This window comes from Medicago truncatula, chromosome 7 (genome assembly GCF_003473485.1).
Source record: "Medicago truncatula cultivar Jemalong A17 chromosome 7, MtrunA17r5.0-ANR, whole genome shotgun sequence".
NCBI lineage: Eukaryota > Viridiplantae > Streptophyta > Magnoliopsida > Fabales > Fabaceae > Medicago > Medicago truncatula.
The window spans coordinates 2,952,073-2,964,749 of record NC_053048.1 but is presented as its reverse complement, the minus strand read 5'-3'; the positions used below and the strand labels follow the sequence as shown (position 1 = coordinate 2,964,749).

Here is a 12,677-nt window from a genome sequence, read left to right as displayed (position 1 = left end):
AATTTTTTTTAAAGGAAAATAAAGTGTTTCTAATATTAATTTAATTACACCTTGTTGTAATTAAACAAAGAATGGTGATACTTTGATCATTATAGGTGGCACACACATCTTCTAGCATCACACACAAATGTGAAACATGGCCATGTGACCCTTACCACCCCACCTAATAGTATCTACAATGATAGTAAACTAATAAGAATCTTTTAAATGGACCACACGTGTACACACATTTATTTACAATTATTTTAATAAAAGTACTTATTAATAATCAAATCACTCCAATGATAATACCTAAATAAAGACTCCAACGGACAGTTCTTAAATAGGTCCCACCATGTGCATATGAATTGTGTCATTTATGTGTGTATTTAAAAGAATAAGAAAAATTAAAGATAGACAAATTATACATATTTTATTTATTCTTTTGATTGTGAGACTCGTTGGTTGTTGAGGAGAGAGAATCTTTATATAATTGATGGTAACTAATAAATAGTATTTTTTTTCTTTAATAAAGATCTTTAACAAGTTGATGTCCTTATTATCTAAATGCCTCCCTATTAGAGACTTTCTAACACTCTCATTCATTGTTTCTTCTACTAAAATGTCATATCATATGTATAACGAGGTAGGAGAAATATAAGTGTCAACCAACATTTTTGTTAAACAAATATGAGTAGCTAATGTCTTTGTTAACCCAATTCATTCTCTAGAAAATGCCAAGTCAAATCATATCCATTCATAATTTCAGCATCTTTCTTTGCAAGTCAAACGGAAAATAACAACATAACAATGTGTTCCCCATCAACTTCTTCCAAGTGTGTGGTTATAACTTGTGTTGATGATATCATTTACAACTCTCTCCATTGTTTGCTTTTTGCATGGAACAATCATATCCATTGATCCCCCTTTTCAAAACAATCAAAGAAAATAAAACAAAGGATCTTTAGAAAGAGGAACATACAAGACCCTTCATGAACAAAAAACAAGACAAAATAACAAAAATCATACTAAGAAAATTCCAAATTGAAGGCACCAGAAGTTTCTTATGTTTCTGACTCTCTTTTTAAACTAACTTAACTTTTTCATCTGAATCAATTTTTGCACACTTCTTAAGTTACTAACTAAAAAAAAAGTGTAATCACAAAACCATACTCTTGTATAACATCAAATAAGTTAGAAAATGTCTTCTACTCTATCCCTCTCAATGCCTTCCACATTAATCTTCAAGCCTCAAAACATTTACAAAGACACCAACCATACAAAATCCAACAACAAAGAAACACCAACTTTGTTAGGCACCAAGGTCACAAAGAGGAAGCTATTGACATCAAGTGTGATTGGATTGGGCTCATCTTGTGTTGTTAAGCCCACAAAAGCTGAGCCTGAGAGCCCAATTGATTCAACCTCAAATAGAATCTCATACTCAAGATTCTTGCAATACTTGGATGAAGGTGTTGTTAAGAAAGTGGACTTGTTAGAGAATGGAACAGTTGCTATTGCTGAGATATATAATACAACTTTGGATAAATTCCAAAGGGTTAAAATTCAGTTACCAGGGTTGCCTCAAGAGTTACTTAGGAAAATGAAAGATAAAAATATTGACTTTGGTGTTTATCCTATGGATACAAATTGGGGAGTTGCAATACTTGATCTTTTGGGAAATTTGGCATTTCCTTTGATATTGCTTGGTACTTTACTCCTTAGGACATCTAGAAATAATTCTGTTGGTGGCCCTAACTTGCCATTTGGATTAGGAAGGTATGAATTGTAGCACGTGAAACTTCCATATAACTATAAGGATTTAATTCCGTATATGCACCGACAGTGTAAAGATTTTTTATACTGTCAGTCGATCATAATTGTTCGATCATGTAAAAGTTTGACTTCCATTATATCAAATTAAAAGTCAGACAAATGTGATGGTTTGTGATCGGTTGACGCTATAGAAAGTTTTACACTGATAGTACATAAAAATTATTCTCTAAGTAATGAGTTAGTTGTTATGATTTGTTTGAATAAAAAGGTTAATTAAGCACTTATTAGATTAGTGTTGATGTATAGACTATTTCTATAACAAAAGATAAAATAAAGGCAAACTCTTTTCATATCAACTATAAATTGTTTTTATAAGCTAATTTGGATTCCGGGGAGCTTATGGAAATAGAAAAAACTAAAGGACATGTCGTAACCTATTTTCATAAGCTCTCTCAAACAAATTGACACGTGCTTATGTCAGTAGATAAGTTCAAATAAATCAATCCAAATTGTTTCCAAGTAATTTCCTTCATTGTTTTAAATTGTGGTCACGATTGAGACTACATCGTGATTCTTGATATCATGAAAGATTGCAGTCCTGATACGGTCACAGAAACTTTCCATTGCAGCCGTACTTGCAGTTACTACTATCTAAGACTGCCTTCAGTTTCTTAATATTGTTTTGTTTTCATTACCTTTTACTTTAGGAGCAAGGCAAAATTTGAGATGGAACCAAACACAGGAGTGACATTTGAGGACATAGCAGGAGTTGATGAAGCTAAACAAGATTTCCAAGAGATAGTTGAGTTCTTAAAAACCCCTGAGAAATTCTCATCAGTGGGAGCAAAAATTCCAAAAGGAGTTCTATTAGTAGGGCCACCAGGGACAGGAAAGACATTGTTAGCAAAAGCAATTGCAGGAGAAGCAAAAGTTCCATTCTTTTCTCTATCTGGTTCAGAGTTCATCGAGATGTTTGTCGGTGTTGGTGCTTCAAGAGTGAGAGATTTGTTTAATAAGGCAAAAGAAAATTCACCTTGTTTGGTATTTATTGATGAGATAGATGCTGTAGGGAGACAGAGAGGTACTGGTATTGGTGGAGGGAATGATGAAAGAGAACAAACATTGAATCAGTTGTTGACTGAAATGGATGGTTTTAATAGTAATACTGGTGTTATAGTTATTGCTGCTACTAATAGACCTGAAATTCTTGATTCGGCTTTGCTTAGACCTGGGAGGTTTGATAGACAGGTAAATTTACCTGCTAATTTTTTTAAATCCTTTATATAGTTCAAGTTTAAATCTAGCAGATAAATAGATGAAATATTGATAAGTATGACTCATATTAGCCGATATAACTGGGTTGAAAGTGTAGCGCCAACACTTTTGATTGCAGGTGTGTCTGGTATGTGACACTCAGACATGTGGTTATATGATTGGTTCACTTTCTTAAATTATTACTGGTGTTGACGTGTCTGTGTCGTGTCCGGTGTCTATGTTCGGGCTTCATGTGCAGAAACTAGTGCATAGCGGACCGTGGTATTTAAATTGTGGTCGCGGTTACTTTGCAAACCTTTATATTCTAGTAAAATGCAGGAAAATATGGACAATCCAGTTGAAATTGCAGTTTGCGTTTGCGATGTTATTGTAGACATCACAAAGATTTTTACGCTTTTTACGAAGCTTTTTACGCTTTGCTGTAGCAATTTAAATCATGGTACTTAAATGAAGCTTTTTACCCTTAAACCCTAATTTACTGCACAATAGAAAAGTACAGGAGCTACTATGCTGTTTGATACATAGGCGTCGAACTCAAGATCAATCCTTTTATTCTCGTGTGTTCATCTTCTTACTTTAGAACCGCATTTACTATTCTAACAATAATTTTGTGATTGTTACAATAGGTAACTGTTGGATTACCAGACATTAGAGGGAGGGAAGAAATATTGAAAGTTCATAGTAACAACAAGAAGCTTGACAAAGATATCTCACTCGGTGTCATTGCCATGAGAACTCCAGGATTCAGCGGTGCGGACCTGGCAAACCTCATGAATGAAGCAGCCATTCTAGCTGGTCGAAGGCAAAAAGAGAAGATCACAATGAAAGAAATCGACGACTCTATTGATCGAATTGTCGCAGGCATGGAAGGAACCACGATGACAGATGGCAAGTGCAAAATTTTGGTGGCTTACCATGAAGTTGGACATGCTATTTGTGCGTAAGTACATCATATACTTTTCCATATTGCTGGTAGTGTTTAATTGTAACATCGTTTTCATTGTCTTTAAACTTCGGTCTGACTAAACATAATAGGAAAAATTGCATTTGCCGTCCATTAAGTTACGCGCTTGTATCAGATTGATCCTTTATGTTGTCTTTTTCTCAAAACGGTCCTTTAATTCTCAAAATTTGCATGGCAGGGAAAAAACTTAAAGGACCAAGCCGATATAAACACATTATATAGAGGACAGTTGATGCAATTTTACCATAAATAATAAAAAATTGTTTCCGTTCTAAGTTGAAAATTTTGTATTAAATATTACATCAAAATTGTTCTTAGAGTAAAAATATGCAAATATGAATCAGTTCACTTCAAAGTTCAAACTCAATATAAACAAGTTAATTTTTAAAAATAGTATATAATTTTCATGAAACACACTAGATTGATGTGTGCCACATTGCAGGACACTTACCCCAGGACATGATCCAGTACAAAAAGTTACTCTAGTTCCAAGAGGCCAAGCTAAGGGCTTAACATGGTTCATACCAAGTGATGATCCTTTTCTTATCTCCAAGAATCAACTATTTGCTAGAATAGTTGGTGGCCTAGGAGGTAGAGCTGCAGAGGAAGTCATATTTGGTGAAACTGAGATAACCACTGGAGCTGCAGGGGACTTGCAACAAATTACACAGATAGCAAGACAGGTTAGATTAAGAGCACATTTGTTGCATATTATATGAGAGAAAAATTAATTTTTAAATTTTTTTTGCTAATAAGAGCCGGTTTGTTACGAAATTAACTTTATATAAAACGGTTTGTTACGAAATTGTACGTGCGATGAATACAATCTCTAAAACTAGGGTTTAGTATCTGTTTAGGTCATGCCTTGAGAATGCACTCAAAGGTGGTATTTATAGCCTTTATAGGTCTTGTTTTCGTGCCTTGGGCCATAAGTAGCTTAGGCCCCAACTTAGTAGGCGAGCGCTCTAGAAGCTGGGAAAGGCGGTATACGCCCCTCAAGGTCATGGGCGAAGAGCCAGGGAAGCCCTTATTGAGAGCTAGCAAGCCCTTAATTTAATATTGGCGGTCCACAGCCCCCCAAGCACGAGTCTTGGGACAAGGCGAAGTGGTTTAAGAAAAGATTAATGGTCTATAATCTTTATATAAAAATCTCTAAAAATAATCTCTAAATCATTGTATCTAATAATCACTTTTATTTCAATCTTAAACAAAAGGACGCTATTATGGAAATAAAATTTATCTCAAAAGTGATTTCTATTTTGCAACAGATGGTAACAACATATGGCATGTCTGAGATTGGACCATGGACATTAATTGATCCTTCAGTTCAGAGCAGTGATGTAGTGCTAAGAATGCTGGCAAGAAATTCAATGTCTGAAAAATTAGCTGAGGACATTGATAACTCAGTGAGACATATAATTGAGACAGCATATGAAGTTGCAAAGAATCACATAAAGAATAATCGTGATGCAATTGATAAATTAGTTGATGTGTTGCTTGAAAATGAGACACTTAGTGGAGATGAATTTAAATCAATCTTGTCAGAATTTATAGATATTTCTTCAATTAAGATTGATAGAACCTCTATAAGGGAAATGATTGAAGCATGAGAATGATCATAGCTTTCTAATGTGGTAGGATGGAGTTGTATATGAGTTCATATAGTCTAGAGTCTATACTTTAAGATCATATAGTATTTTCATTTTTCAGTTTTTGCTTTTACTTGTTTCAAAAGTTATTTATCACCCTTTATTTTTTGTATATACTAATGTTAGACTAATACTTTTTTACGCAAAAAAAAACTCATATATACCTTTTGTGTATTTTTAGTCATTTACCTATGAATGAAATGAAATATATATACAACCTTAGCCAAAAAATGATATAAGAAAGTTGATATGAAACTTCTTATAGAAATGCATTTCTGAAAAAACATTCTTATCATTCTCACAAGATGAAAAATACAACGGCCGAGATTTCACTGGAGAGATACACGAGAGAATGGTCCACAACATAACGGGAGGAGATCCTCTCCCATGGAATTTGTCTCATGTGTAGTCTAAGCCCTCGCGTTTTTCTTACACGTGCAGTTTCAATTAATGAAAAATAGATTGAATGGTGGAGATGGACACCGGACCTCCTCCAGTGAAAACTATACGGGAGATGATCCTAGGCCCTACATAATACATTACCTATTGCAAATTTTGTACTATTTCGACAAATGAAATATATGTTCCAGAAATTCCCATTGCTATAGCTACTAATATTATCACTACAATTGTCACTGTCTCAAACCCAAATTTACTATAGCTTCCAAAAATCTTCAAGTAACACAAACATGGAAGCAAAATAGAAGCAGTAACACTTAAAAATGCTCCAACAAGTGACATGAGAGACCCAAAGAAAGGAACAGCCAATGCAACAATAACAGTGCTGATGACAAGGACAGTGCTCACAAACATATTGGTCACTCTATTATTCTTGTATGTCCTTGGAAGTAAATCTTTTAAAGCATTTGTAATTGGTGTTGCCATTAAAGCAAATTTGGATATTGGATTCACCAATGTTGTGTATATTGCTATTCTTGAACTTATTTTGTTTAGTGGTAAGTTTAATGTTATTTGTGAATCAACTTTGGAACCAAACATTAAGTAACCAATTATAGCCATTGATGCATAACCAGCCGTGGATAATATAAAGCATACAATTAGCACCTGCAATGTAAAGGAAATACATTAAAATATTAAAATAATATATATATAAAAAGGGTAATCAACTTATTTAAAATTAATGTGTTAAAATTTACATATAATTTGTATTGTCCTATCCAATGCTTCAGGGTAAATAATTTCTATACATTCAAAGTATTTCTCTTGCATTATCTTTCAATTAAAGTTTATATCAATGTTTTAAAAACCAAACCAAACTAGGCGGTTCATTTAGTTGAACCATGAACTAACATGTATGATTCAGTTATTAAGCAAATCACACATTGAGTATGGTTTGTCTCAATTGAGTTGTTTAAAACATTTGAACCATGATCCGAAGGTCTCCTAAGTTCAATGCAATGTTTGGCATTTAAACATTCACTTTACATATAAACTTTTGAAATCAACTACTCAAGTAAGAATTTTATAGAGATCACAAACCAATATTATATTAAGGGCATAGCACCCCCATCTGAGTCGTCGCCTTCGAAAAACTTCTAAAAGAATCTAGATCGCATCATAAACGCAAAAGGTGTGACCTAGAGTCTAAGTCACGGAAATACAAGCCCAAGGTAGACTATAAATATCCATCTTGAGAGTATTCTCAAAACATGACCTAAACAGATAAACCCTAGTTTTCTAGATTGTAACCAAAACAAGTACAACTACTCAAGAATTTTATTCTCAAAACATAACCTAAACAGATAAATCCTAGTTTTCTAGATTGTAACCATTGCAAGTACAACTACTCAAGTAAGAATTTGATAGATCGCAAATCAAAAAAAAAAAAAAAAAAAAAAAAACCAGAAGCACTTACATTAGAGAATTGGTGTTTGTTCCTCATGGAATTGTAGAGAGTAGGGAAAACAGGATGTGCACAATAGCAAAAAGCATACAAGCTAACAGCTGTTGGAATTCCACTCCAGTTTACAATATCACCCTTTTGATGAACACCAATTCCATCAAATGCTGCAGTCCATGATATTGACAAAATAATAACACCAGAAGCAAACACACCACTTGCAGATACATAAGAAAGCAGACTCAAATTATCCAACCAAATTGTTGGCAAGATAATCACTGCAACCAATATCACAAAGAATTTCTTTGCACCAATTGATAAACCAAATACTTGAAACTCTTCAATTGGGAATAAATTACTCAAATTGTCACCTTCAAGAATCAAGAATCCAATTGAAACCAAGTATAGCTCTGTGTACATTGATATTGATACTATTAATCTTCCTATTTTTCCAAATGCAAGTTCACCTATATCAGGATATGTTTTAATGTTTGAATTTTTTTCCATGCATCTTTTCATTAGGATGCCTGAGTAAAATGCTGCTGCTGCAATGCAAAATAAAAGTGCTAAACTTAACCATCCTCCTGAGGCCAATGCATATGGAACTGATAGTATTCCAACACCTGTGAAAATCAAAGTCACATAAAACATTAAGTGATTGTTGTTAATTCAACTTTTTTCTATGACAATGTGTGTGTTGGAGAAATTAAAAGATCATGTGCTAAAAATAATTATCGTGACCGAAATTTACAAATAGACAATTTAAGGATTTCCAAACTTCCTCTTAATCGATGGAGGGTTAGAAGAGCAATATTGCAGCTAAACAAAGGTCAACCGGTTATTTCTTGAGTCTAGTAAGAAGTATCTTGAAGACATCAGACTTGGTCAAAGTCCAGTGGGACTGAACAGTGAGGCACTCAAGCCATGCTCATTGTTTATAGCATCACTGACCGTAATGAGTAAGGAGGAACATTTTGTGGAAGACTATACACATTGGACCTTGTCAACAGATCATATCCCAAAGGAAAAACATGTCAGTGGAACATGGCGAGTCAAGCATTCCTCCAACGAGGGAAAACTAACTAACCATGCAAAACTAAACATTGTATACACGTCTTTTGAGGATTAGTTTTATTTATATTTTTACATTTCCTATAGTTCAGTATCTAAATAACCTCGAAATATATCTATCAATTTTGTGGACCTTTTCTATACATATTATTTTTTTAGTTAAAAATTAAAAACAAACCATCTGAATATTAAAACTAAAAATTTAGATAAACTCAAATAACATATATTTTATGAAATTGAAAAGGAAAAAGAAAATCAAACAGCATATACAGTATAATATATATACCTGAAATTGCATTGACTCCATTAAGACATGTTCGAAAGAAAGATATTGCATTTTTGTTTGAAGGATGAGAGGCTATGACTTTCTCCTCATCATCTCTGAAATGTCCTAACTTCCACTTAGATAGTAAAGGCACCTTTAAGGTTAAGTTGTTGTGATGTTTTCCAGACATAGTACAAAAGAAAAAAAGCTAGAATTGTTGATGGAAAAAACTTGGATATTATCAAATATATACTTAAGTTTCAAAATCTCAAAGGTTTAATATATACTATAGATAGATAAACAGTGATCTATACCAGAAAATAAAATACAAGTGTGTGTATGGCGGTTACTGGACCAAGGCTACATGTGAGCATCACGTGTTGGTCAAAAGGGAATCTCAAAAGCCCTAAGTTGGTTGGAAAGAAACAACAATCAACGTGAAGCAGCCATGAAGTCTGCAGGGTGAGATAAGAAATTTAGCTGCGGCTGCTGCATCAAGAGAATGAAGAATATTTTGGGTTTAGCTACAAAATTTAGGAGTGTGTTTTTTCCATTCAAATCTAGATCGAATTATGAAATGTTATAGGACGCATGAGAAGTCAGGAGGGTGGAAAAAGAATTTCTCTAGGTAGACTGGTGTTTTCGCAAGGGTCACGTAACATTGCGGTAATTATTTTAAAAAATTTGTTAATATTGTCGAATATTTACAAATATCAAATGAAAGTTATCGGTGTTAATGCAATGTTTCTATTAAATATTTTTCTCTTATATATACAAAAATCTGTTAAATAGTTAAATCAAACCAGTTGTGGATTTTATTTGCTTATATATGTGAAAACAAATTTTTATGTACATGTGAGATAAAGTTGATATGATTAAATTTTGAAAACTCAACTATTTTTAAAATATCAAAATTAGTACGGTGTTTATATTAAATAACTTTTTATTTATATGCAAAACACCCTTCAACTTTTGCACGGCTCCAGTTGCAAATTTTATATGTTTATATATGCAAAAACAAAATATGTTTATATATGCAAAAATAAATTGTATATATTTTTGTTCTCAACAGAATTTATTCTTTTGTAATTTTGTCTTAGTTACTATGAGAAACTAAACACTAATTGGACAAGATTCTGAGATCAACATCTATTTTATTGTTGGATCTTTTTAATTCAATTATTTTATTCACTTATGTTATAATCTCTATTTTATTTTATTATACAAAATTCTTAATGCTATTCAAGTGGACTAAGTCACAGTCCCTTAATCTCTTAAGTGAATTCAAAACCGTTGGAGGTTTTTATAGATCGTTAATCTATAAATCATAACTTAACAATTGTCTATCTCTAGCTTAATTAATTAAGTTAATCGGATTACTTAGATCAGATTCAAACACTAGGGCTAGTAGTCATTCAAATTCTATGATCAATTCATACATTCAAGATGTCAGGGCTAATAGTCAATCAGAAACATATAAAAAGTATTAAACTCAAGATAAACTGAATAAGACTAATCTTCATTGATAATCTAGACAGTTCATACAAATTACATAGCCATATAGCTTACGAAACATTAATATAAAGCTTAGTCTTAACCACGGGGAATTAAGTTACTCATAGCTAAAGTATAAACAACTAATTAAAAAGAAGGATTTGTTACTTGGATTGGAGGACTGACTATGAGGTTTGATGGTCTCCCACCGATTCTCCAGTTCTGCAGATCCAAAAACGCCTTTTTCTCCTCAAAATTTTGAACCCTTGGCTCAGAAATACGCATGGCTTTTATAGAATTAGTTTCTGTAACGTAAAAATCATGCCTTGATTTTCGTCTAATTAAAAAGCTCAAAATTTCATCAAAATCGTATCCCAATTTTGGTTTTCCTAGTCTCCTTGTTTTTTTGTCTTTTCAGCTGTCGGCTGTCCAAAACTACTAAAAATTAAAAAACACATAAAAATTAACTGAAAAACACCATATGACAGCATGTCATCAATATGGAATATGTTATGAACTTTAGAGATTCATAGACGAAGTTGAAGCCTTTAGATGACAATTATGAAATCCCAATTCTCCTATGTTTTAATTACCTCTGAGAAAGTGAGGCCCCACTCCAATATGTTGTTTGTGCACCTACCGACCCATGTATGTTTGACGACCTTACACCCTTTAGCGTTGGATATAACTTTAGAGTAATCAACAGGTGAAACTTTACGGTTGGAGGGACATAATGCCTCACAAACTCATAACTTAAATAGAACCATTGTCGTATAACTGAATGAAGAGTTGTTTGTTGAATCTAACAAGATAATACAGGGGATTCGAGAAATCCTAACCGCCACTAACATTCTGCAATCAAACCAGGTTACTTACTTACTACTGCTATCAAGCTTGCAAAACCCCCTTAATTTACCCGCTTTCTTTTATTAATTGTTTTTATTTTCTACATTAAAAAGTAATGCTAGTTGCCGAGTTGAAACGAAAATCCATATGGAGATAATCTTAATTACTCGTTATTACTTGTAAATGATTTGATACACTTGCTGAATGATATAAAGAAATAAGTTTCAATTGAGTTGTGGATATGATTCTATTATGGAGTTAGTTTCGTAGATATGTGTTGAACGAATGAAAGATATGCATGTAGAGTAGCCAAAGAAGTACATTGTAAAGTTTTTTTGTTTTGTTTTGTTTTGGACTTTGGATTTGGATTTAGTCAGATATGTGTTGTGTTTTCTCTTTAGGTTGTTGGTGTTTTTTGGAATTTTGATATTGTTTCGCCTCTTTGTTATCCTTTTTTATCTACTCTTGGCACACTTTGTGCTTAATATAGTTGTCAGTGATATTATTTGCATTAAAAAATAGTTAGTATTTGTCGTTCCCCTAATAAATTGGGTTAGATTCGTCACAGCTTGCTATGTTGGTTTTCATACATAAATTTTTAATATAATGCAACGAGTGTGTTGATTAACCAGGTTTAGTTGGATTTCTTTTTGCTGGCAAATGTCTCTAAGATGTTTAAGCATCGAGTTGGTTAGTTTTTCTTGTCACTGTCTCTTCTTTCATGAGATAAAAAATATTTGTTTTATTAAAAGTCGTTTTACAATATCAAAGAAACATTAATGTTTCTTTTCTTAATGTTACTACTTGTGTTATTGATTACACTCTCATCTTTTACAGTGTGTTTGGTTGAAGAGAAATAAGAAAGAGAGAAAGAGGGGAGAGAGAAGTTTGGGAGAGAGGGACAATTTCTCCCGTTCGGTTAAGAAGAGAAGGTGGGCAGAGAGATAAAATGATGTGGGACCCACGCCTTTATCACTTCTCCATAAGTGTGAAGAAACAGAGCGGAGACGTAATTTTTGTTTAGTTTTCCATTTTTCTTCCCATTATATATGGTAGGCGCAGAGCTACTATTATTTACTTGTTTTTACACAAACAAAAAGAAAATGCTAGTATACATACAACACCAAAAAAGTTTACTTGTTTTCAAGTTATTTTTGTTGTTGTAGCAGCAGGTCAGGAAACTAGAAAGCAATTAATTTAATGGATTAGAATGAACAACATGCGTCTGAAGGTGAAAAAACACAAGAAGGGGGGGGGGGGGTTGAATTGTGTTTTCTTTTTCTCTTAAAAAAATATTTCTTCTGATAAAACTTCAGAAGCAGTTTGATTGCTTCTGATGAAATGATCAGAGTCAGATTGCAGCGGAAAAGAACAGAGCAGAGAAAAGAAAGACAAAGACACAAGCAGTTATCCTGGTTCCTTCCACAACACGGAAGTAGTCCAGTCCCCCTTGCACTTCCAAGGAGATTTCACTATAATCACAAAGATTACAACTGC

The 12,677-nt window shown here is 33.1% G+C and overlaps 2 protein-coding genes across 2 annotated transcripts; one reads left to right on the top strand and one right to left on the bottom strand.

Moving 5' to 3' along the window:
* Positions 1-979: 979 nt before the first annotated feature.
* On the top strand, positions 980-5,727 carry LOC11414171 (ATP-dependent zinc metalloprotease FTSH 6, chloroplastic). Its single transcript, XM_003621186.3, has 5 exons — positions 980-1,758; positions 2,463-3,003; positions 3,657-3,970; positions 4,437-4,677; positions 5,263-5,727. The coding sequence occupies exons 1-5, from the start codon at positions 1,181-1,183 to the stop codon at positions 5,602-5,604; spliced, it is 2,016 nt and encodes a 671-aa protein (XP_003621234.1). The 5' UTR covers positions 980-1,180; the 3' UTR covers positions 5,605-5,727.
* Positions 5,728-6,183: 456 nt separating this feature from the next.
* Positions 6,184-8,108, bottom strand: LOC11418416 (amino acid transporter AVT1I). The gene is made up of 2 exons (XM_003621185.3): positions 7,520-8,108; positions 6,184-6,708 (listed from the first exon to the last, which is right to left on the bottom strand). Exons 1-2 carry the CDS (start codon positions 8,021-8,023, stop codon positions 6,187-6,189), a joined length of 1,026 nt encoding a protein of 341 aa, XP_003621233.2. The 5' UTR covers positions 8,024-8,108; the 3' UTR covers positions 6,184-6,186.
* Between the last annotated feature and the right edge of the window lie 4,569 nt (positions 8,109-12,677).